This window comes from Oncorhynchus keta, unplaced genomic scaffold, assembly GCF_023373465.1.
Source record: "Oncorhynchus keta strain PuntledgeMale-10-30-2019 unplaced genomic scaffold, Oket_V2 Un_contig_3321_pilon_pilon, whole genome shotgun sequence".
NCBI classification, from domain to species: Eukaryota; Metazoa; Chordata; class Actinopteri; order Salmoniformes; family Salmonidae; genus Oncorhynchus; species Oncorhynchus keta.
Window position 1 is genome coordinate 24802 of NW_026287194.1, and position 26791 is coordinate 51592.

The 26791-nt window shown below is 45.1% G+C and overlaps 1 protein-coding gene and 1 long non-coding RNA gene across 4 annotated transcripts in view; both read right to left on the minus strand.

Annotated features, from left to right (window-relative positions):
* Positions 1 to 4490: 4490 nt before the first annotated feature.
* LOC118376530 (SR-related and CTD-associated factor 4-like) overlaps positions 4491 to 26791 on the minus strand; it is a 28421-nt gene continuing 6120 nt past the window's right edge. The window contains 9 exon segments of the mRNA XM_052508015.1: positions 4491 to 6778; positions 8698 to 8854; positions 18671 to 18784; positions 18965 to 19065; positions 19180 to 19376; positions 19642 to 19991; positions 20935 to 21144; positions 22026 to 22331; positions 22334 to 22495. Of these exon segments, the coding sequence (XP_052363975.1) occupies positions 4809 to 6778; positions 8698 to 8854; positions 18671 to 18784; positions 18965 to 19065; positions 19180 to 19376; positions 19642 to 19991; positions 20935 to 21144; positions 22026 to 22331; positions 22334 to 22495 (3567 nt within the window). The 3' untranslated portion in view covers positions 4491 to 4808.
* On the minus strand, positions 10968 to 13299 carry LOC127923863 (uncharacterized). 3 transcript variants are annotated; one of them, XR_008115852.1, is made up of 5 exons: positions 12784 to 13299; positions 11762 to 12689; positions 11586 to 11673; positions 11358 to 11406; positions 10968 to 11176 (listed from the first exon to the last, which is right to left on the minus strand). It is a non-coding gene; the product is annotated as an uncharacterized LOC127923863 (long non-coding RNA). The 3 variants fall into 3 exon arrangements; XR_008115853.1 differs by lacking the exons at positions 11358 to 11406; positions 11586 to 11673 and having other exon boundaries at positions 11894 to 12689; XR_008115854.1 differs by lacking the exons at positions 11358 to 11406; positions 11586 to 11673 and having other exon boundaries at positions 10968 to 11088; positions 11806 to 12689.

Here is a 26791-nt window from a genome sequence, read left to right on the forward strand (position 1 = left end):
TAACTGTTCCTTCGGACGCCAATTTCAGTTCCTTTGTTGCAACTTGAATTGTGATGAAGATTAAATTAAGAACAACTCGTTGCTCGTTCAGTTGTTCCTGGGACTTGACCCCGCCCCCCACACACAAAATATCATGACAGTAATCCGGTAGATTTCCAAATGGGAGCGTCACCTTTACCTGTCAGCCATTGGGAGGTTCCTCAGGACAGTCCCAGCGAGGGAGGGACCTCCGATGTCCACGTCCAGAAACACTCACCTTTAGTGAGGCCTCGTGAGACTGACGACGACTGACAATGTGTCAGTTGGTGCCCACAGATTTAGGAACTACATTAAAAATACAAAATACAAAATAAAGAATGCCCGTGCAGGTGTCTTTGTGAAAGCTGTTGAGAGCTATAACAGTATCTTCAGGGTTCACCTCATTCACCTACCTGGGTGATAACCTCAAGTTAGTTTGGTTGACTAAAACAAGTTGCCATAGAAGACTAGTTTGAGGAGCGTGAAGAGTCAGTTTCGGGGTGGAGTGGGTTTCAGGGTTAGACTGTATGGTCATGATACTGAACTAGGAGATATGAAGTATTTGAACATGTATAAGCAGCAAACCTTTGTTAAGCAACATTATGAACAATACACATCTAGCAACTACTGTTTTTTTGTGTTATAGATTTTTAATTAAAATTATGTTTTAGGCAGGTTTGACAACTTATTTTTTACCTATATATATGCTGTTGATGAAATATTGCAGTAAATTCCTACCTTTTCCTGAAAATGAGGACATTTAGACGATGTGATCATCTTCTCTTCATTCATCCCTTCTAAAAGTCCCAACCCTGGTTCTGAAGCAGGGCCTACAAATTAAAAACACCCGCCCAACGCGGGTAGAGTTTGGCGTTGGCAGGTAATGGCGTGCTTCAGTTCGTCTGGTACAGCGTATACATTTCCTCCTAATATGTCAGAATTAAATCGAAGATAATTTAAGAAGAAGTCTGTCATTAAAAAGTGACACGAGCCCCCCGAGGAGATCTTAGTCTCGCAATTTTACTTCTAAAAAGATGTTTCGTGCAGTATTTATCCCCCCCCCAATGCGCATGAAAACTAGTCTCTCACAGCATGACGAAAAGTTTAGGCTCCCTACTGTTGACCAATCACCAACGAAGTGGTGTTGACTTTGGCTTGCCTCAAGAAAAAAATGTACCCGAACAGCCGAAGGAGAGAAACCTTACCAAAGTCCAAAACGTCATAATATATGCACAAATTCTTCCAAACGTCTTATGAATGTCTAATTCACCAGACCTGTGGGCAGGGGTGGTCACATCCAGGACTCTAACGGTGCAGGAAATGTGCCCGAACAGCCGAAGGAGAGAAACCGTACCAAAGTCCAAAACGTCATAATATATGCACAAATTCTTCCAAACGGTTTCGGCTGGGAAGAATAATAACGTCTTATGAATGTCTAATTCACCAGTCCTGTGGGCGGGGGGTGGTCACATCCAGGACTCTTAACGGTGCAGACATTTCATACAAACAGTCAAGTCAAATATGGCCCCACATGCAAAGTAGTGATTTATAGCAGAATAAATGCTGCAGTAGCGGTTTTCAAAGTATTTCTGCAATTTTTGTTTCATACATCTGGTAATGCACAAAGAAATAGGAATCCCAACGTTATAGCTAACCGACCTCGCACAGCAACACTTCCTGCTGGAGAGAACAGGGTTGGAGAGCCCTGTCCTAGGCAATAGATCGCAAAGCTAGGCATCCTCGCAAAACTTTTTCAATATCTCAAGTGCTTGTTGTTTTTAACCTCACTAGGGTAGGGGGCACTATTTTCACCTCCGGATGAAAAACGTGCCCAAAGTAAACTGCCTGTTACTCAGGCCCAGAAGCTAGGATATGCATATAATTGGTATATGTGGATAGAAAACACTCTGAAGTTTCCAAAACTGTTAAAATAATGTCAGAGTATAACAGAACTGATATGTCAGGAGACAACCTGAGAAAAATCCATCCAGGAGGTGGAATTGTTTTATGTTTGTAATTTTCCACTGACTGCCCATACAATATCTCATTACTTAGGACTCAGATTTCACTTCCTATGGCTTCCACTAGGTGTCAACAGTCTAGAAATTGTTTCAGGCTTGTATTCTGAAAAAGGAGAGAGTAAGACATCTGAGTGAGTGGATAGTGGAAAGTCCCCAAACCTGTTTACGGCGCACAACTGAGAGCTCGCCTTCTTTGTACGGTTGAAATATTGATTATTATGACAAAAAAACCTGAGGTTTGATTATAAACATCGTTTGACATGTTTCTACAAACCTTACTGATACTTTTTGGATTTTTCGTCTGCCTGTTGTGACCGCCTTGGAGCCATTGGATTACTGAACAAAAAAGTTTTTGGATATAAAGAGGCACTTTATCGAACATTTATTGGGTAACTGGGAGTCTTGAGTGCAACCATATGAAGATCATCAAAGGTAAGTGATTCATTTTATCTCCATTTCTGACTTTTGTTAATCCTCTACTTGTCTGGTTACTGTTTGTAAATGCTTTGTGTGCTGGGCGCTGTCCTCAAATAATCGCATGGTATGCTTTTGCCGTAAAGCCTTTTTGAAATCTGACACAACGGTTGAATTAACAAGAAGTTAATCTTCAAACTGATGTATAACACTTGTATGTTTTTGAATTTGGCGCTCTGCAATTTCACCGGATGTTGGCCAGGTAGCGTCCCACAGCCCCTAGAGGGGTTACGAATGACGCCTACTATGGATTGCTAAAATAATGATAAATGTTCACACTTCAACCATTTAAATATTATGGGGATATCTATACATTTTGCAGACAGGCGCGAGTGTTCAGTGTAGCCTATTATCATATAGACATGACGTGGAAATAGCTTCACGCCTGCAATAAAAACCTCCAGGCTTCCGTCATGAGTCAATTAAATTAAAAATAATAATCACAGGGGGAGGGGCAGTTTGGAAAAAAACTAATCCTGTGTGAATGGTCCTCTGGAATAACGCTTGATTGGATAATAATTACATAACCAAAGTGTCTAGTAATACCTGTCAAATAGGGCCATATAACATGGAAAATGATAGGCGTATCAGTTTAGAGTGCGCCGCATCACCCGTGGGATTGGTCAAGGCTGCACCCAGCAGAAACATCACTAAAACAATTATAGTTCCGACACATCCCCTTTAAACAAAATAGGCCTTTTATAGGCTAAGTTGATGAGCAAATGGACAGCATTACACTCATGCCAGTCCTTCTAGAATGCAGATGGGAGTCTTCCGAGTAGAACTCTGCCATAATGACGGTGCGTACGTATCCGTTTCAGCGTGTCCAGCAAGAGTCAACTCCTCAGACTCCAACCACAGGTGTTGGGAGTCGATTCCAAAAATCCTGGAGTCGTGTACCACTAAGGCCCACGTGATTACTTGAGCGACCACCCGTTACCAAGGTAACCTTAAAGGGGCAGCTGAACATTTGTCTCATCTGTGACATTTTTGTTTTTGAAGACAGCCCACAAAATATTACATTTAATAGAGCAAATCGCTCACATTACTTCTTAATGGTAATACATGACTTATTTTAGAGAAACTTAAGAAAGCTCGCCCATTGTGTTCAGTGTAATTAATGCAGATAAAATATTTTGTCAGGTAAAAAAAAAAAAAATCTGAGTGGCTGGTAGACAAAAATGTTGTTTTAGGCCTGAAGACATTCATAAGCCTGTGTGTTGCGCCACATTTTACAGGATTATGTATTCATGCATGTATGTTCACGTGTATGAACTAGAAACACAGTTTCAAACACAATTGTCCGTACCAGTACAACCCGGATCTACCTTGTGAAACACAAGTCTCTGGTACAACCTATTTACCTGGTCAAATCAGGCTGAGATCTAATGCATATATCCACGATGCACTAACAGCAGCAGTCTGTTTGCTAATGTCTTTTGAATAAATAACATGAAGTCATATTAAAATGAAAAAAAAATGTGCCACTTCTGGAAGTTCTGCGTTGAGTCAAATGTTCAATTATTTAAAATGACATTCATGATTGCGTAGATCATTCTGCCTCGGTCATGATAGGAAGAATATGTGGACTTAGTGCACTCTCTCAGCCTACACGTTCCAGAATGGTTCAGACATGAGGCGAGGGAACTCAGTCCTCCGTTTCTGGATGCCATTCTATTCAAACCAATCAGTCGAGGGCCCCCTCATGTAAGGCATAGGGACTTTGAACAGGCATAAATAAATAAAAGGCTTGATATTGAAGCAAATGCAGGAAGATGGTGAAACATTTCAAACAGAGATAGAAACCCACCAGGTGGTACCAGCAGGAAACTCATATCAGCTTTAAAAAAAACAAAGTTATTTTAATGCAAAAAACTGTTGTTCATCTGCATCAACGACCAATGTGACCGTCCCTAATATCTTACTAATCAGGAAGGTACCGTTCTGATGAGACAAAAGTGAATAAGACAAGTAAACTAAAGAACGAAGTTGCCTTCCATTTATTGGTGAGAAACTGTGAAACCCCTGTAAAAGGCATCATGTATAGATAGGCAGTAACTGGATCCTTTTGCATTCAGACGTACTACTGGAGGAAAGCTATACAACAGCCTTTCAATATGGGACCTTAGTTTTTATATAGGCGATGTACTGAGGTGAGTGAATACCTTTCAAATACTAGTTACCCATGATACTACGAAATCATTTTATTTTTATTGGTCCACTTATTCACAAAGATACTTTGTTGCATTTTGAGGAAAAGTGTTTGCATATGAATACTTATAAAACCTGCCATTTTTAATAACAGCTAAAAACAACAAAACAATAAAAACAGACAACCAAGGCACAAAACCTCTGGATAAAAGTCTGCGTCCTATGAGATGGTGAGGTAGAACACACAGAACGGTGTGTTTCATTGGGTCCCTGCTGTCTGTGGTGTGTTTCATTGGGTCCCTGCTGTCTGTGGTGTGTTTCATTGGGACCCTGCTTTCTGTGGTGTGTTTCATTGGGACCCTGCTGTCTGTGGTGTGTTTCATTGGGACCCTGCTTTCTGTGGTGCGTTTCATTGGGTCCCTGCTGTCTGTGGTGCGTTTCATTGGGACCCTGCTGTCTGTGGTGCGTTTCATTGGGACCCTGCTGTCTGTGGTGCGTTTCATTGGGACCCTGCTTTCTGTGGTGTGTTTCATTGGGACCCTGCTGTCTGTGGTGCGTTTCATTGGGACCCTGCTGTCTGTGGTGCGTTTCATTGGGACCCTGCTGTCTGTGGTGCGTTTCATTGGGACCCTGCTGTCTGTGGTGCGTTTCATTGGGACCCTGCTGTCTGTGGTGCGTTTCATTGGGACCCTGCTGTCTGTGGTGCGTTTCATTGGGACCCTGCTGTCTGTGGTGCGTTTCATTGGGACCCTGCTGTCTGTGGTGCGTTTCATTGGGACCCTGCTTTCTGTGGTGCGTTTCATTGGGACCCTGCTGTCTGTGGTGCGTTTCATTGGGACCCTGCTGTCTGTGGTGTGTTTCATTGGGACCCTGCTGTCTGTGGTGTGTTTCATTGGGACCCTGCTGTCTGTGGTGTGTTTCATTGGGTCCCTGCTGTCTGTGGTGTGTTTCATTGGGACCCTGGTGTGTTTCATTGGGACCCTGGTGTGTTTCATTGGGACCCTGGTGTGTTTCATTGGGACCCTGGTGTGTTTCATTGGGACCCTGGTGTGTTTCATTGGGACCCTGGTGTGTTTCATTGGGACCCTGGTGTGTTTCTTTGGGACCCTGGTGTGTTTCTTTGGGACCCTGGTGTGTTTCTTTGGGACCCTGGTGTGTTTCTTTGGGACCCTGGTGTGTTTCTTTGGGACCCTGGTGTGTTTCTTTGGGACCCTGGTGTGTTTCATTGGGTCCCTGCTGTCTGTGGTGTGTTTCATTGGGTCCCTGCTGTCTGTGGTGCGTTTCATTGGGACCCTGCTTTCTGTGGTGCGTTTCATTGGGACCCTGCTGTCTGTGGTGTGTTTCATTGGGACCCTGCTTTCTGTGGTGTGTTTCATTGGGACCCTGCTGTCTGTGGTGTGTTTCATTGGGTCCCTGCTGTCTGTGGTGTGTTTCATTGGGACCCTGCTGTCTGTGGTGTGTTTCATTGGGACCCTGCTGTCTGTGGTGTGTTTCATTTGGACCCTGCTGTCTGTGGTGTGTTTCATTTGGACCCTGCTGTCTGTGGTGTGTTTCATTTGGACCCTGCTGTCTGTGGTGTGTTTCATTGGGACCCTGCTGTCTGTGGTGTGTTTCATTGGGTCCCTGCTGTCTGTGGTGTGTTTCATTGGGACCCTGGTGTGTTTCATTGGGACCCTGGTGTGTTTCATTGGGTCCCTGCTGTCTGTGGTGTGTTTCATTGGGACCCTGGTGTGTTTCATTGGGACCCTGGTGTGTTTCATTGGGACCCTGGTGTGTTTCATTGGGTCCCTGCTGTCTGTGGTGTGTTTCATTGGGACCCTGGTGTGTTTCATTGGGACCCTGGTGTGTTTCATTGGGACCCTGGTGTGTTTCTTTGGGACCCTGGTGTGTTTCTTTGGGACCCTGGTGTGTTTCTTTGGGACCCTGGTGTGTTTCTTTGGGACCCTGGTGTGTTTCTTTGGGACCCTGCTGTCTGTAGTGTGTCATCGTCTCCCCTGCAGCGGGTGTTACCTGTACGTGGGCGGTGGCAGCTCCGTCGGTTTCCATGGCATCCGCTCCTCCTCCGTTGTTCAGTCCTGCTGGTTTAGTCAGCTCCTTCACGTCATCTCCCCATTCTGAAGAACAGACCAATCAAACAAAAATCAGGGACAATACAGACTTCGGCGACACCAGCAATGTACAGATAGATACAGTGGGGAGAACAAGTATTTGATACACTGCCGATTTTGCAGGTTTTCCTACTTACAAAGCATGTAGAGGTCTGTAATTTTGATCATAGGTACACTTCAACTGTGAGAGACGGAATCTAAAACAAAAATTATTTTTATGTAATTAATTAGCATTTTATTGCACGACATAAGTATTTGATCACCTACCAACCAGTAAGAATTCCGTCTCTCACAGACCTGTTAGTTTTTCTTTAAGAAGCCCTCCTGTTCTCCACTCATTACCTGTATTAACTGCACCTGGTTGAACTTGTTACCTGTATAAGACACCTGTCCACACACTCAATCAAACAGACTCCAACCTCTCCACAATGGCCAAGACTAGAGAGCTGTGTAAGGACATCAGGGTTAAATTGTAGACCTGCACAAGGCTTGGATGGGCTTCAGGACAATAGGCAAGCAGCTTGGTCAGAAGGCAACAACTGTTGGCGCAATTATTAGAAAATGGAAGAAGTTCAAGATGACGGTCAATCACCCTCGGTCTGGGGCTCCATGCAAGATCTCACCTAGTGGGGCATCAATGATCACGAGGAAGGTGAGGGATCAGCCCAGAACTACACGGCAGGACCTGGTCAATGACCTGAAGAGAGCTGGGACCACAGTCTCAAAGAAAACCATTAGTAACACACTACGCCGTCATGGATTAAAATCCTGCAGCGCACGCAAGGTCCCCCTGCTCAAGCCAGCGCATGTCCAGGCCCATCTGAAGTTTGCCAATGACCATCTGGATGATCCAGAGGAGGAATGGGGGAAGGTCATGTGGTCTGATGAGACAAAAAGATAGCTTTTTGGTCTAAACTCCACTTGCTTATCTGCAAAAGGGACAGGACGACTACACCGTATTGAGGATGGATGGGGCCATGTATCATGAGATCTTGGCCAACAACCTCCTTCCCTCAGTAAGAGCATTGAAGATGGGTCGTGGCTGGATCTTCCAGCATGACAACGACCCGAAACACACTGCCAGGGCAACTAAAGGAGTGGCTCCGTAAGAAGCATCTCAAGGTCCTGGAGTGGCCTAGCCAGCCTCCAGACCTGAACCCAATAGAAAATCTTTGGAGGGAGCTGAAAGTCCGTATTGCCCAGCGACAGCAACCCGAAAGATCTGGAGAAGGTCTGTATGGAGTGGGCCAAAATGCCTGCTGCAGTGTGTGCAAACCTGGTCGAGAACTACAGGAAACGTATGATCTCTGTAATTGCAAACAAAGGTTTCTGTACCAAATATTAAGTTATGCTTTTCTGATGTATCAAATACTTATGGCATGCAATAAAATGCAAATGCATTACTTTAAAAAATCATACAATGTGATTTTCTGGATTTTTCATTTAGATTCCGTCTCTCACAGTTGAAGTGTACCGATGATTAAAAAAATTACAGACCTCTACATGCTTTGTAAGTAGGAAAACCTGCAAAACTCGGCAGTGTATCAAATACTTTTTCTCCCCACTGTATAACCTAGCCCTGTGTCAAATACTTATACCCAGACCACTTGACCAAAATAGGAGAAACTGTCCCTTGTTAAAAGGACAGGTTATCACCCTAGTCATTCCACATCTAGACAAAGGGTGAATCTCAATTGTCTTCCTTGATTCCTCGCATCCGCTTTCCTCACCGTCTCAAAGTGCATTGGAGGGGAAGGTCTGAGGGGAGGAACCCCCCACCCCCCCCCAAAAAAAATATATTCTTCTTCTCCGATGTATTTTGATGTGGTCGAGGAAAGCGGAAGTGAGGAATCAAAAGAAGACAATTGAGATTCACCCAAAGCGGGACAGTTGTAGAAAACAGAAAATGGCAGTCAGATGTTTACCTGGACAGAGTGTGTCTGCGTCCAGCATGCCTCCCTCCCTGTAGCCCTCCAGCTCCTCTATCTTCACCTTGCTCCAGGGGATGTAGGTGACGCCTCGCTCCACATCCCAGAACTTCTTATGGGTCGCCTTTATACCCTTGTTCAAGGCCCACGCAATCTACATACAAATACAATATTTTACTTAAACTAAGCATAAAGTGTTTTAAAATACATTATGTGCTGCCGTTTGTGTTGCATGGTATACCAAAACGTTGGTACTTGTTCCATGGGAGAATATGAAAAACTGTTGGGTACTAGAAGTTGTTACTTTCAGTACTTCCGTCATATAAGGATTGAGAGGGTCGAGTCTGTCTACTCATTTGTCTGAATCTTCTCGGGGGGGCAGGCTAGCCAGGCTACTTAGCTACTCAAGAGGGCAGTGGTATTCTAGCCAGGCTACTTGGCTTCTCAAGGGGCAGCAGTATTCTAGCCAGGCTACTTGTCTTCTCAAGGGGGCAGCAGTATTCTAGCCAGGCTACTTGGCTTTACACATGACATACCTCGTGGTTAGAGCGTTGGACTTGTAACCGGAAGGTTGCAAGTTCAAACCCCCGAGCTGACAAGGTACAGATCTGTCCTTCTGCCCCTTGAACAAGGCAGTTAACCCACTGTTCCTAGACCAGTTAACCCACTGTTCCTAGACCAGTTAACCCACTGTTCCTAGACCAGTTAACCCACTGTTCCTAGACCAGTTAACCCACTGTTCCTAGACCAGTTAACCCACTGTTCCTAGACCAGTTAACCCACTGTTCCTAGACCAGTTAACCCACTGTTCCTAGACCAGTTAACCCACTGTTCCTAGACCAGTTAACCCACTGTTCCTAGACCAGTTAACCCACTGTTCCTAGACCAGTTAACCCACTGTTCCTAGACCAGTTAACCCACTGTTCCTAGACCAGTTAACCCACTGTTCCGAGGCAGTCATTGTAGAAATAATAATTTGTTCTTAACTGACTTGTCTAGTTAAATAAAGGTCAAATAAATAAATACATTTGCATTGTACCGTTACTCTATGAGCAACTAAATTGAAATTGTTTTTAAGTGACAAGGAACATGACATTCATGTGAGCATCACTGTCAAACACTCCCGAAAACACTTCTACGACCTGGCCCGGGTATCCTGGAAGGATATCGATCTCATCCCGTCAGTAGAGGATGCCTGAATGTTCTTCAAAAAAGTGCTTTCCTCACCATCTTAAAATAAAAGCATGCTCCTATGAAAAAAATGTAGAACTAAGAACAGATATGGTCCTTCTGTGGCTCAGTTGGTAGAGCCTGGCGCTTGTAACGCCAGGGTAGTGGGTTCGATTCCCGGGACCACCCATACGTAGAATGTATGCACACATGACTGTAAGTCGCTTTGGATAAAAGCGTCAGCTAAATGGCATATATTATTATTATTATTATTATTATTATTATTATATATAGCCCTTGGTTCACTCCAGCCCTCGACCAGCACAAAAACATCCGGTGGTGTACTGCACTATCAGCCAATAGTCCCCGCGATATGCAACTTTTCAGGGAAGTCCAGAACCAATACACACAGGCAGTTAGGAAAGCAAAGGCTAGCTTTTTCAAACAGAAATTTGCATCCTGCGGCACTAATTCCAAAAGATTTTGGGACACTGTAAAGTCCATGGAGAATAAGAGCACCTCCTCCCAGCTGCCCACTGCACTGAGGCTAGGAAACACTGTCACCACTGACGAAATTCTCAATTATCGTGGATTTAATAAGCATTTCTCTACGGCTGGCCATGCTTTCCTCCTGGCTACCCCAACCCCGATCAACAGCTCCACACCTCGCGCAGCAACTGGCCCAAGCCTCCCCCGCCTCTCCTTCACCCAAATCCAGACAGCAGATGTCCTGAAAGAGCTGCAAAATCTGAATCCCTACAAAATCAGCTAAACAACCTGGACCCTCTCTTCCTAAAATTACCCGTACCATCGGAGATTCCTAAAGATTGGAAAGCTGCCGCGGTCATCCCCCTCTTCAAAGGGGGCGACACTCTTTGTCCAAACTGTTACAAACCTATATCCATCCTGCCCTGCCCTGCCTCTAGACCCAAACTGTTACAGACCTATATCCATCCTGCCCTGCCCTGCCTCTAGACCCAAACTGTTACAGACCTATATCCATCCTGCCCTGCCTCTAGACCCAAACTGTTATAGACCTATATCCATCCTGCCCTGCCTCTAGACCCAAACTGTTATAGACCTATATCCATCCTGCCCTGTCTCTAGACCCAAACTGTTATAGACCTATATCCATCCTGCCCTGCCTCTAGACCCAAACTGTTACAGACCTATATCCATCCTGCCCTGCCCTGCCTCTAGACCCAAACTGTTACAGACCTATATCCATCCTGCCCTGCCTCTAGACCCAAACTGTTATAGACCTATATCCATCCTGCCCTGTCTCTAGACCCAAACTGTTACAGACCTATATCCATCCTGCCCTGCCTCTAGACCCAAACTGTTACAGACCTATATCCATCCTGCCCTGTCTCTAGACCCAAACTGTTATAGACCTATATCCATCCTGCCCTGCCTCTAGACCCAAACTGTTACAGACCTATATCCATCCTGCCCTGCCCTTTCTCTAGACCCAAACTGTTATAGACCTATATCCATCCTGCCCTGCCCTGCCTCTAGACCCAAACTGTTACAGACCTATATCCATCCTGCCCTGTCTCTAGACCCAAACTGTTATAGACCTATATCCATCCTGCCCTGCCTCTAGACCCAAACTGTTACAGACCAATATCCATCCTGCCCTGCCCTGTCTCTAGACCCAAACTGTTATAGACCTATATCCATCCTGCCCTGTCTCTAGACCCAAACTGTTAGACCTATATCCATCCTGCCCTGCCTCTAGACCCAAACTGTTATAGACCTATATCCATCCTGCCCTGTCTCTAGACCCAAACTGTTACAGACCTATATCCATCCTGCCCTGCCTCTAGACCCAAACTGTTATAGACCTATATCCATCCTGCCCTGCCTCTAGACCCAAACTGTTATAGACCTATATCCATCCTGCCCTGCCTCTAGACCCAAACTGTTATAGACCTATATCCATCCTGCCCTGTCTCTAGACCCAAACTGTTACAGACCTATATCCATCCTGCCCTGCCTCTAGACCCAAACTGTTATAGACCTATATCCATCCTGCCCTGCCTCTAGACCCAAACTGTTATAGACCTATATCCATCCTGCCCTGCCTCTAGACCCAAACTGTTACAGACCTATATCCATCCTGCCCTGCCTCTAGACCCAAACTGTTAGACCTATATCCATCCTGCCCTGCCTCTAGACCCAAACTGTTACAGACCTATATCCATCCTGCCCTGCCTCTAGACCCAAACTGTTACAGACCTATATCCATCCTGCCCTGCCTCTAGACCCAAACTGTTACAGACGTATATCCATCCTGCCCTGCTCTGCCTCTAGACCCAAACTGTTATAGACCTATATCCATCCTGCCCTGCCTCTAGACCCAAACTGTTACAGACCTATATCCATCCTGCCCTGCCTCTAGACCCAAACTGTTACAGACCTATATCCATCCTGCCCTGTCTCTAGACCCAAACTGTTACAGACCTATATCCATCCTGCCCTGCCTCTAGACCCAAACTGTTACAGACGTATATCCATCCTGCCCTGCTCTGCCTCTAGACCCAAACTGTTATAGACCTATATCCATCCTGCCCTGCCTCTAGACCCAAACTGTTACAGACCTATATCCATCCTGCCCTGCCTCTAGACCCAAACTGTTACAGACCTATATCCATCCTGCCCTGCCTCTAGACCCAAACTGTTAGACCTATATCCATCCTGCCCTGCCTCTAGACCCAAACTGTTAGACCTATATCCATCCTGCCCTGCCTCTAGACCCAAACTGTTACAGACCTATATCCATCCTGCCCTGTCTCTAGACCCAAACTGTTACAGACCTATATCCATCCCTGCCCTGCCTCTAGACCCAAACTGTTACAGACGTATATCCATCCTGCCCTGCTCTGCCTCTAGACCAAAACTGTTATAGACCTATATCCATCCTGCCCTGCCTCTAGACCCAAACTGTTACAGACCTATATCCATCCTGCCCTGCCTCTAGACCCAAACTGTTACAGACCTATATCCATCCTGCCCTGCCTCTAGACCCAAACTGTTAGACCTATATCCATCCTGCCCTGCCTCTAGACCCAAACTGTTAGACCTATATCCATCCTGCCCTGCCTCTAGACCCAAACTGTTACAGACCTATATCCATCCTGCCCTGCCCTGCCTCTAGACCCAAACTGTTACAGACCTATATCCATCCTGCCCTGCCTCTAGACCCAAACTGTTACAGACCTATATCCATCCTGCCCTGCCTCTAGACCCAAACTGTTAGACCTATATCCATCCTGCCCTGCCCTGCCTCTAGACCCAAACTGTTACAGACCTATATCCATCCTGCCTTGCCTCTAGAGCCAAACTGTTACAGATCTATATCCATCCTGCCCTGCCTCTAGACCCAAACTGTTACAGATCTATATCCATCCTGCCCTGCCTTGCCTCTAGACCCAAACTGTTACAGACCTATATCCATCCTGCCCTGCCCTGCCTCTAGACCCAAACTGTTACAGACCTATATCCATCCTGCCCTGCCTCTAGATCCAAACTGTTACAGACCTATATCCATCCTGCCCTGCCTCTAGACCCAAACTGTTACAGACCTATATCCATCCTGCCCTGCTCTGCCTCTAGACCCAAACTGTTATAGACCTATATCCATCCTGCCTTGCCTCTAGAGCCAAACTGTTACAGACCTATATCCATCCTGCCCTGCCCTGCCTCTAGACCCAAACTGTTATAGACCTATATCCATCCTGCCTTGCCTCTAGAGCCAAACTGTTACAGACCTATATCCATCCTGCCCTGCCCTGCCTCTAGACCCAAACTGTTAGACCTATATCCATGCTGCCCTGCCCTGCCTCTAGACCCAAACTGTTACAGACCTATATCCATCCTGCCCTGCCTCTAGACCCAAACTGTTACAGACCTATATCCATCCTGCCCTGCCTCTAGACTCAAACTGTTAGACCTATATCCATCCTGCCCTGTCTCTAGAGCCAAACTGTTACAGACCTATATCCATCCTGCCCTGCCCTGCCTCTAGGCCCAAACTGTTACAGACCTATATCCATCCTGCCCTGCCTCTAGACCCAAACTGTTACAGACCTATATCCATCCTGCCCTGCCTCTAGACCCAAACTGTTACAGACCTATATCCATCCTGCCCTGCCTCTAGACCCAAACTGTTACAGACCTATATCCACCCTGCCCTGCCTTTCTAAAGTCTTCAAAAGCCAAGTCAACAAAACAGATTACCGACCATTTCAAATCCCACCGTACCTTCTCCACTATGCAATCTGGTTTCCGAGCTGGTCATGGGTGCACCTCAGCCACACTCAAGGTCCTAAACGATATCATAACCGCCATAAATAAAAGACAGTACTATGCAGCCGTCTTCATCGACCTGGCCAAGGCTTTCAACTCTGCCAATCACCGTATTCTTATCAGCAGACTCAACAGCCTTGGTTTCTCTAATGACTGCCTCACCTGTTTCACTAACTACTTCTCAGATTGATTTGACACACTGAACTGAGGGCCTGTTGTCCGAACCTCTGGCAGTCTCTATGGGGGTGCCACAGGGTTCAATTCTCAGGCCAACTCTTTTCTCTGTATATATATATATCAATGACGACTCTCTTGTTGCAGGTGATTCTCTGATCCACCTCCACGAAGACGACACCATTCTGTACACATCTGGCCCTTCTTTGGACACTGTGCTAACTAACCTCAAAATTAGCTTCAACACCATACAACACTCCTTCCGTGGCCTTCAACTGCTCTTAAAATGCTAGTAAAACTAAATGCATGCTCTTCAACCGATCGCTGCCCACACCCGCCCACCCGCCCAGCATCACTACTCTGGACGGTTCTGACTATGTGGACATCTGCTCATCTATCCCTCCAGTGTTAATTTATTAAATTGTAATTACTTCACTACTGTGGCCTATTTATTGCCTTAACCCCCATTTGCATACACTGTATATAGATTTTCTATTGTGTTATTGACTGTACGTTTGTTTATTCCACGTGTAACTCCGTTGTTTCTGTCGCACTGCTTTGCTTTATCTTAGCCAGGTTAAATAAAGTTTAAATAAATCATTAAACCCAGCAACAACAACAAAAAATAGGTTTGGAGGTGGAGGGTTGATTTGGAGGTGGAGGGTCGGTTTGGAGGTGGAGGGTCGATTTGGAGGTGGAGGGTCGGTTTGGAGGTGGAGGGTCGGTTTGGAGGTGGAGGGTCGGTTTGGAGGTGGAGGGTCGGTTTGGAGGTGGAGGGTCGGTTTGGAGGTGGAGGGTCGGTTTGGAGGTGGAGGGTCAGTCATGGGGCGGTGTATCACAGCATCATCGGACTGAGCTTGTCGTCATTGCAGGTAATCTCAACGCTGTGCGTTACAGGGAAGACATCCTCCTCCCTCATGTGGTACCCTTCCTGCACGCTCATCCTGACATGACCGTCCAGCATGACAATGTCACCAGCCACACTGCTCGTTCTGTGCGTGATTTCCTGCAAGACAGGAATGCCAGTGTCCTGCCATGTCCAGCGAAGGGGCCGGACCCCAATCCCATTGAGCACGTCTGGGACCTGTTGGATCGGAGGGCTAGGGCCATTCCCCCAGAAATGTCCGGGGAACTTGCAGGTGCCTTGGTGGAAGAGTGGGGTAACATCTCACAGCAAGAACTGGCAAATCTGGTACAGTCCATGAGGAGATTTTATTTTACCTTTATTTAACCAGGTAGGCAAGTTGAGAACAAGTTCTCATTTACAACGGCACTGCAGTACTTAATGCAGCTGGTGACCACACCAGATACCGAATTACTTTTGATTTTGACCCCCCCGCCCCCTTTGTTCAGGGACACGTTATATTCCGTGTCTGTTAGTCACATGTCTGTGGAACCTGTTCGGTTTGTCTCAGTTGTTGAATCTTATGTTCACACAGATACTAACTGAAAATAAGCACGGTTGACTAAGAGGACATTTTATATATATTTTTTTCTGAGTTTAGGTGAATGTGGTGGTTTGTGAGTAATTCAACACAGGAAAAATAAAACACAAAAAAAATTAACATAAACTGACGGATTTGTATGTTAAAAAGAAAACGGGGTATTATGCCAATTAGATTTCCGCGGGGAGCGGACATTTACCGTTGGGGGCATATTTACAATAGCGTCAATTTTGACTTTGTGGTTGTGCTATCTAGTGGATTCCCTACCTGACGGCGCCCCCCAAACACAAATGGTTAAAACATCTCCTGTTTGTATGATCAACATTTGATGACATGTTTTAGGTGTTGGGGATGGGCTTCTGTAGTTTTACGTGGCTCAGTGCAGCCGGAAGTTACTGAAAACAATTCAGAATATAAAAAACAGGCTGGTGGTGCAATTTCAGGTAAAAACTCAATAAAAACAAGTCTGAAATATTACGAAAATGTCTACACATTTTAATCACTATTACTAATTATGAATAAATAAATAATAATAATAAATAATATTACATTACACTGCAATTCGTAATTCGGAAAGTATTCAGACCCCTTGACTTTTTCCAGTTACGTTACTTATTCAAAAATGAATTAAATTGCCCCCGAAATCTACACACAATATCCCATAATGACAAAGAAAAAAAAACTATTTTTTTTGCTACATTATTACAAATAAAATAAAAAATACCACATTTAAATAAGTATTCAGACTCTTTAATCAGTACTTTGTTGAAGCACCTTTAGCAGTGATTACAGCCTGGAGTCTTCTTGGGTATGATGCTACAAGCTTGGCCAACGTGTATTTGGAGAGTTTCTCCCCATTCTTCTCTGCAGATCCTCTCAAGCTCTGTCAGGTTGGATGGGGAGCGTCGCTGCACAGCTATTTACAGGTCTATCCAGAGATGTTCTGTCGTTCAAGTCCGGGCTCTGGTTGGGCCACTGAAGGACATTCAGAGACTTGTCCCGAAGCCACTCCTGCGTTGTCTTGGCTTTGATTTAAAGCTAAATAAATTCTGCAGTAGCTGTTTTCAAAGTATTTCTGTCATTTTGTTTCATACATCTGGTAATGCACAAAGAAATAGGAATCCTAACGTTATAGCTAACCGACCTCGCACAGCAACACTGCCTGTGAGTGAAGTGCTGTAAGATTTGTTTTTTTAGAAGCAATGCGCACAGGCATAAAAGTTGGTATAACTACTAAAGTGAGACCTTATCCTTGTGTTTCCTGGATATTTACATTGAAAAACCACTTCCCTTGTGACCATAACAATGTTTGAGTTGGCTTCCACTACTAGCGAAGAGGAGAGGATTGTCACCTTCTACTAGTGAGATTCTCATGGGAACAATTGAAGAATGAACATGGTCTCATCTGTGATATTTAGGTTTAATAACCTCTATGGGATCAATGTCACTCCCGCAGAAAATGTTGAGCTAACGTAGAATAATAGCTTACATTCTTGTTAATGTAACTGTACTGTCCAATTTACAGTAGCTATTACAGTGAAATAATACAATGCTATTATTTGAGGAGAGCGCACAATTATAAACTTGAAAATGTATTAATAAACCAATTAGGCACATTTGGGCAGTCTTGATACAACATTTTGGACATACATGCAATGGTTCATTGGATCAGTCTAAAACGTTGCACACACTGCTTCCATCTAGTGGCCAAATCCTAAATTGCACCTGGGCTGGAATAATACATTATGGCCTTTCTCTTGCATCAAGAATATGCATATCCTTGCTTCAGGTCCTGAGCAACAGGCAGTTAGATTTGGGTATGTCATTATTGGAGAAAATTGGAAAAAGGGTCCGATCCTTTAGGACGGTTTTAAAGACTCAGGACAAAAAATATTACATTTAATTGAGCAATGTAGTTTTCTTAATTGTAATACATTCCTTGTTTTAGAAACATTACTAAGCATGCTCATGATTTTTGGTATAACTAATGCGGGAAAAATATTTTACCTGGTAATAAACCTGAATGACCAGTAGAATTTATCTGCCACAGCAGATGGTAGACACTTTTTATTTATTTTAAGTTTGTATTAGGCCTCTGCCCAATGGCCAGCAGAGCGAGCAGGCCGGCCATTGCCCTAGCGATGGCCACACCAACAGAAGAGGCAACTTTTGAGGTCTGGTAACAATCGAAAAAAAAATTTGAGGGGTGTGTAGTTGTCCTTTAATTCGCCTAGCAAGAGACTAGCAGCTATTGGTTTTTTTTTTTTTTTTTGTACTGTACAATGTTGGCTACATGTTGCAAACTCTGCCATCACAACAACAACAAATGACACGCAATTTGATCAAAATCATCATAATATCATTCTGCCTACTTTACAGTCAACATTTAAAATCAGGAAGGTTTTGGGGGGGGGGAAATCCTCTAGAAATGTTAATTCAAACACAGCATGATGACTGAAATACGCATCACAAAGACTCAACAACAACAAACTTTTTGAATAGCCGGTCTGCATAACACACTGCTGTTTGAATAAATCTTGATAATACATTTTTTTAAACAAATTGTGAGCCAAAAACTAAAAACGTGACCAGCTGACAAAAATATTCCCACTGGTCGGCCTAGCAACCAATAAAAATATGTTTGGCACTGCAAAGTCAAATGGTCACAAATGGAAGTGTTTTGAACACGGAACAATCTTCTTTTTTTTTTTTTTTTTAAATCTTGCTTTTAAAAAAAAGAGCCAGAGGCCCCATATTTACCAGGTCTACATTGTAAATCAGAATGTTATTTGACAAACTGGCCAGGCCACAAAAAAATACAATATTTTTTTTAAAGTTGGTTTAACGTACATAAATAAATCAACAAGTACCTTGATGGTCTTCTGGTTGACCTTGAAGGATCCTCTGCCGAGTTTGTGTAGAGCTCTGTAGGCATCCTGCCTGTGGACCATCACTATGTAGGCACATCCCCGAGGAGGGATCATCTGGAGGGGAGAGGGAACAGGTTGGTATTACCTAAGTTGTTCCTAGACCATTTTTCAGGGTGAACCCCCCCCCCCCCATTAGTTATACAGAGCACTCCCTTGGTTATTCCTGATGAGCCCTGGTCAAAAGTAGTACACTACAACAAAGGGATTAGGGTGCCAGTAAGTATATACACTTACATTAATGGAGTCAATCTGCCCAAACTCCTCTAGTAAACACATGACGTCCTGCCGAGAAGTCTTCTTGTCCAGCTGGCCCACCCACAGAGTCGTGGTGCAAACTACAACAACAACGACGAGGGAAACACTCAATACGGGGCCCTTGTCGAATATAGTAGGGAATAAGGTACCAATCGGGAGGCGGATCCTCTCGTGTATCATCTGACAGTACGTACCACTGAGTGTCTGGCTCTTGATGCTGGGCAGACCTTTCTGTCTACGGTCTTTGTCCTTCTCTCTCTCCTTCCTCTCCTGCGAGCGGGAACGAGGGGAGTTCCAGCGACTCTCCCTGGAGCGGGACCCGGAGCGCTGGGAGGAGTGTCGGGGCTTCCGGGAGCGAGAGTTGGACCTGGCTCTCTTTCTCCTGGGAGATCTGGAGAGAGATCAAGTGCATTTATAAAAAATTACAGTAAAATGAAATAGGTAAAAAAATAAATAAATAAGGATATAAAAGCAAGAAAGGATTATTCAAATAACAGTACAATCATGAACTAAAAGCCAAGATAAAAAAAAGGTGGGGACGGGCAGGGTTCTGTTACAGAGGATCTGTTCATCCTAAACAATACTTTTACAGGTTTTTTAAAAAAGTGTCCTCAACAAAAAAAAAACTAATATCAACCATGGTTCCAGCTTCTTACCGAGAGCCAGACCTGGAGCGTGACCTCCTGCTGTGGCCGCGCTGCCTCCCCTCCCTCCCATCCCTCCTCCCAGACGGATCTTCTCTCTCTCTGGGGTTTCCCTGGTCCGGGTTCTGCTGGTCAGTGTGCTGGCTCTGGTTGTAGCCCTTGTTCAGACCAGGGTATCCTTCACCAGGTGTCTGCTGCCTCCCAGGCTGGCCCATCATATGACCCTGAAATTGCAGCTCCATGTTGGGCGGCGTCTGACCAGGAAACTGGCCACCATAAACGTTTCCCGGAACAAGGGAATCCAATTCCTCTTTCTTCACTTCTTCCGGTTCGTCGTCGTAATCAAACCGGTCCAGGAGTTTCTGAAGACAGAACCCGCCATAACAACCACAACACCCCGATTTAGCGACACATCCGTAACCAATCACACTAGAGTTGACTTAACATCCGTAACCAATCACACTAGAGTTGACTTAACATCCGTAACCAATCACACTAGAGTTGACTTAACATCCGTAACCAATCACACTAGAGTTGACTTAACATCCGTGAGCAATCACACTAGAGTTGACTTAACATCCGTGAGCAATCACACTAGAGTTGACTTAACATCCGTGACCAATCACACTAGAGTTGACTTAACATCCGTGACCAATCACACTAGAGTTGACTTAACATCCGTGACCAATCACACTAGAGTTGACTTAACATCCGTGACCAATCACACTAGAGTTGACTTAACATCCGTAACCAATCACACTAGAGTTGACTTAACATCCGTAACCAATCACACTAGAGTTGACTTAACATCCGTAACCAATCACACTAGAGTTGACTTAACATCCGTGACCAATCACACTAGAGTTGACTTAACATCCGTGACCAATCACACTAGAGTTGACTTAACATCCGTAACCAATCACACTAGAGTTGACTTAACATCCGTGACCAATCACACTAGAGTTGACTTAACATCCGTGACCAATCACACTAGAGTTGACTTAACATCCGTAACCAATCACACTAGAGTTGACTTAACATCCGTAACCAATCACACTAGAGTTGACTTAACATCCGTAACCAATCACACTAGAGTTGACTTAACATCCGTAACCAATCACACTAGAGTTGACTTAACATCCGTAACCAATCACACTAGAGTTGACTTAACATCCGTGACCGACCGCCCATTTCAAGGAGGCTTTATGAAAACCACGGAAATGCTGTCCTGTTAGATTAGGCCTCTTAAAAAATAAAAAATGGTCTGTTGGTCAGAAATGTGCTTTGCGTACAATAATGAATTACCTTAGCTAGCGAGTTATTCTGCTCTGCAGGATGTGTGTGGTGCGTGTTGAACAGTGGATGGTGTGTGTTATGCTGGCCTTGGACCCTCTGCGAGTGGGTCTGGTCAGACACGGTGCTGGGAGCCGTAGTTTGAGTCTCGTCCGCCATGGTGTTGGGAACCAGAGTGGTGGTCTGCTGCCCTGACTGGAGCCTCAGAAGCATCTTCTGAAGCTGGACACAGACAGGAGGGGATAACAGCCAAATTACATACAATCCTTCAAATCAGCAAGAGAACATCATGTATTTATCCTCTACTAGCCTGGTATAAAAACGTCTTTTCAGTAGAACTACATTGTTCACAGTAAACAGACAAAAGGAGTCATGGGTGATTGTGGTGAAGAACAAACACTGAAGAGAAAAACTAGAGACGTGTTCATTTTTATTTCCTGTCCCAGTCATGTTGTTCTGGGGTGTATTTTTGTAATTATTTTTTTTTACCTTTATTTAACTAGGCAAGTCAGTTAAGAACAAGTTCTTATTTTCAATGACGGCCTAGGAACAGTGGGTTAACTGGTCTAGGAACAGTGGGTTAACTGGTCTAGGAACAGTGGGTTAACTGGTCTAGGAACAGTGGATTAACTGGTCTAGGAACAGTGGGTTAACTGGTCTAGGAACAGTGGGTTAACTGGTCTAGGAACAGTGGGTTAACTGGTCTAGGAACAGTGGGTTAACTGGTCTAGGAACAGTGGGTTAACTGGTCTAGGAACAGTGGGTTAACTGGTCTAGGAACAGTGGGTTAACTGGTCTAGGAACAGTGGATTAACTGGTCTAGGAACAGTGGGGTTAACTGCCTTGTTCAGGGAAGAATGACAGATTTGTACCTTGTCAGCTCGGGGGTTTGAACTTGCAACCTTCCGGTTACTAGTCCAACACTCTAACCACTAGGCTACCCTGCCGTATGAGCTAGTACTGTGTAATAGTGTAGCTATTACAATAGAGACTGAGTATAAATGGGAGTAGAACATCTGACCATGGCAAAATGACAGGTAACCTCTTGGTTAGGGAATTAGAATCTCTATGGGAACACTTTCATTTCTATTGCTCTCACTCACCTCGTGTCCCTGTCCAGACTGGAAGAGCTGGGCCACAGCCGCCAGAGCCTCAGGGTTCCGAAGCTGTGGTGGGAGGTGGGGCAGGGCTGCTGCTATGGAGACAGGGGGCTGGGCCAGGTGCTGGGCTGCTGCTGCTATAGAGACAGGGGGCTGGTGCTGGGCTGCTGCTATGGAGACAGGGAGCTGGGCTGCAGCAATAGAGGCACTGGAGACTGAGGGCTGGGCCTGGGCTGCTGCAACGAAGGCACTAGAGACTGGGGGCTGGGCTGCTGCTATGGAGACTGTGGGCTGGGCCTGGTGCTGGGCTGCTGCAATAGAGGCACTGGAGACTGGGGGCTGGGCCTGGAGGTCCTCCTGGGGGAGGGAACAAGGACCAAAGAGCCAGTAGCCATGTCCAACAGGGGCTGGACGACATCCATCTCAAACACAGCGTTCTTCTGCCACAGGTTGAGAACACGGATTATCTTACTCTGCGTAGAGAGAGAGAGAAAGAGAGGGGATAAGAACCCACAATGAGAGGAGTTTACAGTTACGCTTTAGGTTGTCCGTTGAGTTGATCAGAAACCAGCTCGATTAGTCTACTACCCCCTACACCTGGCCCAATAGTAATTAGTCGACTACCCCCATACACCTGGCCCAATAGTAATTAGTTGACTACCCCCAACACCTGGCCCAATAGTAATTAGTCGACTACACCCTCACACCTGGCCCAATAGTAATTAGTCGACTACCCCTCACACCTGGCCCAATAGTAATTAGTCGACTACCCCTCACACCTGGCCCAATAGTAATTAGTTGACTACCCTCACACCTGGCCCAATAGTAATTAGTCGACTACCCCTCACACCTGGCCCAATAGTAATTAGTCGACTACCCCCAACACCTGGCCCAATAGTAATTAGTCGACTACCCCCAACACCTGGCCCAATAGTAATTAGTCGACTACTCCCTCACACCTGGTCCAATAGTAATTAGTCGACTACCCCCCACACACCTGCCCCAATAGCAATTAGTCGACTACCCCCACACCTGCCCCAATAGCAATTAGTCGTCTTCCACCCATACCTGGCCCAATAGTAATTACTCGACTACCCCCTCACACCTGGCCCAATAGTAATTAGTCGACTACCCCAACACCTGCCCCAATAGTAATTAGTCGACTACCCCCACACCTGCCCCAATAGCAATTAGTCGACTACCCCCACACCTGCCCCAATAGCAATTAGTCGACTACCCCCCACCTGCCCCAATAGCAATTAGTCGACTACCCCCCACACCTGCCCCAATAGCAATTAGTCGACTACCCCCTCACACCTGGCCCAATAGTAATTAGTCGACTACCCCCACACCTGCCCCAATAGCAATTAGTCGACTACCCCCCACACCTGCCCCAATAGCAATTAGTCGACTACCCCCACACCTGCCCCAATAGTAATTAGTCGACTACCCCAACACCTGCCCCAATAGTAATTAGTCGACTACCCCCCCCCACACACCTGGCCCAATAGTAATTAGTCGACTACCCCGCCACACCTGGCCCAATAGTAATTAGTCGACTACCCCCACCACACCTGGCCCAATAGTAATTAGTCGACTACCCCCCACAGACCTGGCCCAATAGTAATTAGTCGACTACCCCCTCACACCTGGCCCAATAGTAATTAGTCGACTACCCCCTTACACCTGGCCCAATAGTAATTAGTCGACTACCCCCCACACCTGGCCCACTAGTAATTAGTCGACTACCCCCATACCTGGCCCAATAGTAATTAGTCGCCCACCCCCGCCACACCTGGCCCAATAGTAATTAGTTGACTCCCCCACAGACCTGGCCCAATAGTAATTACTCGACTACCCCCTCACACCTGGCCCAATAGTAATTAGTCGACTACCCCCCACACCTGCCCCAATAGCAATTAGTCGACTACCCCCCACACCTGCCCCAATAGCAATTAGTCGACTACCCCCACACCTGCCCCAATAGCAATTAGTCGACTACCCCCCCACCTGCCCCAATAGCAATTAGTCGACTACCCCAACACCTGCCCCAATAGCAATTAGTCGACTACTACCCACACCAAGTATGGAGTGAGCATGATGCTGGTGAATTTGCATGTCCCATGTAAGTGGCAATGATGAGTAAAACATCTTATCCTAATTATTTGACACATTCATTTTTTTATCTTTCACCCGTTTCATATTACCAGCTATGTGGAGTCATGGCGTAGACTATTTACTGTGTGTTGATTGACGTACAGTAGACTATTTACTGTGTGTTGATTGGCCTACAGTAGACTATTTACTGTGTGTTGATTGGCCTACAGTAGACTATTTACTGTGTGTTGATTGGCCTACAGTAGACCATTTACTGTGTGTTGATTGGCGTACAGTAGACTATTTACTGTGTGTTGATTGGCCTACAGTAGACTATTTACTGTGTGTTGATTGGCCTACAGTAGACTATTTACTGTGTGTTGATTGGCCTACAGTAGACTATTTACTGTGTGTTGATTGGCGTACAGTAGACTATTTACTGTGTGTTGATTGGCGTACAGTAGACCATTTACTGTGTGTTGATTGGCGTACAGTAGACTATTTACTGTGTGTTGATTGGCGTACAGTAGACTATTTACTGTGTGTTGATTGGCCTACAGTAGACTATTTACTGTGTGTTGATTGGCCTACAGTAGACCATTTACTGTGTGTTGATTGGCGTACAGTAGACTATTTACTGTGTGTTGATTGGCCTACAGTAGACTATTTACTGTGTGTTGATTGGCCTACAGTAGACTATTTACTGTGTGTTGATTGGCGTACAGTAGACTATTTACTGTGTGTTGATTGGCGTACAGTAGACCATTTACTGTGTGTTGATTGGCCTACAGTAGACTATTTACTGTGTGTTGATTGGCCTACAGTAGACTATTTACTGTGTGTTGATTGGCGTACAGTAGACTATTTACTGTGTGTTGATTGGCCTACAGTAGACTATTTACTGTGTGTTGATTGGCCTACAGTAGACTATTTACTGTGTGTTGATTGGCGTACAGTAGACTATTTACTGTGTGTTGATCGGCGTACAGTAGACTATTTACTGTGTGTTGATCGGCGTACAGTAGACTATTTACTGTGTGTTGATCGGCCTACAGTAGACTATTTACTGTGTGTTGATTGGCCTACAGTAGACTATTTACTGTGTTGATTGGCGTACAGTAGACTATTTACTGTGTGTTGATTGGCGTACAGTAGACTATTTACTGTGTGTTGATTGGCGTACAGTAGACTATTTACTGTGTGTTGATTGGCGTACAGTAGACTATTTACTGTGTGTTGATTGGCGTACAGTAGACTATTTACTGTGTGTTGATTGGCGTACAGTAGACTATTTACTGTGTGTTGATCGGCGTACAGTAGACTATTTACTGTGTGTTGATCGGCGTAAAGTAGACTATTTACTGTGTGTTGATCGGCGTACAGTAGACTATTTACTGTGTGTTGATCGGCCTACAGTAGACTATTTACTGTGTGTTGATCGGCCTACAGTAGACTATTTACTGTGTGTTGATTGGCGTACAGTAGACTATTTACTGTGTGTTGATTGGCCTACAGTAGACTATTTACTGTGTGTTGATTGGCGTACAGTAGACTATTTACTGTGTGTTGATCGGCGTACAGTAGACTATTTACTGTGTGTTGATCGGCCTACAGTAGACTATTTACTGTGTGTTGATCGGCCTACAGTAGACTATTTACTGTGTGTTGATTGGCCTACAGTAGACTATTTACTGTGTGTTGATTGGCGTACAGTAGACTATTTACTGTGTGTTGATTGGCGTACAGTAGACTATTTACTGTGTGTTGATTGGCGTACAGTAGACTATTTACTGTGTGTTGATTGGCGTACAGTAGACTATTTACTGTGTGTTGATTGGCGTACAGTAGACTATTTACTGTGTGTTGATCGGCGACCGAACAGGAAGTGTTGACTAGCTTTATAAAAAAAAAAAAAAAAAGTGTCAAACCGACTGAATAAAGTCTCTCTTACATCCCTTTGCTATTCGGTAATCATTACCATGTGGTTCTATGTCCATAGTATCACATCAGGACAGTAGACTATTTACTGTGTGTTGATCGGCGACCGAACAGGAAGTGTTGACTAGTTTTATATAAAAAGTGTCAAACCGACTGAATAAAGTCTCTCTTACATCCCTTTGCTATTCGTTAATCATTACCATGTGGTTCTATGTCCATAGTATCACATCAGGACAGTAGACTATTTACTGTGTGTTGATCGGCGACCGAACAGGAAGTGTTGACTAGTTTTATATAAAAAGTGTCAAACCGACTGAATAAAGTCTCTTACATCCCTTTGCTATTCGTTAATCATTACCATGTGGTTCTATGTCCATAGTATCACATCAGGACAGTAAAACAAAGGATTTCCTTTCCAAGAACGTCAGGGCCTCGTCAGGGCCTCGCCAGGGCCTCGTCAGGGCCTCGCCAGGGCCTCGCCAGGGCCTCGCCAGGGCCTCGTCAGGGCCTCGTCAGGGCCTCGTCAGGGCCTCGCTAGACAGCGATGCTAAGACGCTAAATTCAGTGACTCTCGTTAGTCAGTGTAACTTGACAAATGGCATCTGTGAGAGTTGTTCATTTGACTCCCTAATTTTTGCGTAGGCTACAGATAGACCGAGGCTTGTCGGAGATTATTCTGAAAACATTTGATGAAGTTGGTGACTCATCACTGCAGGAACAATAGGTAGTGGAGA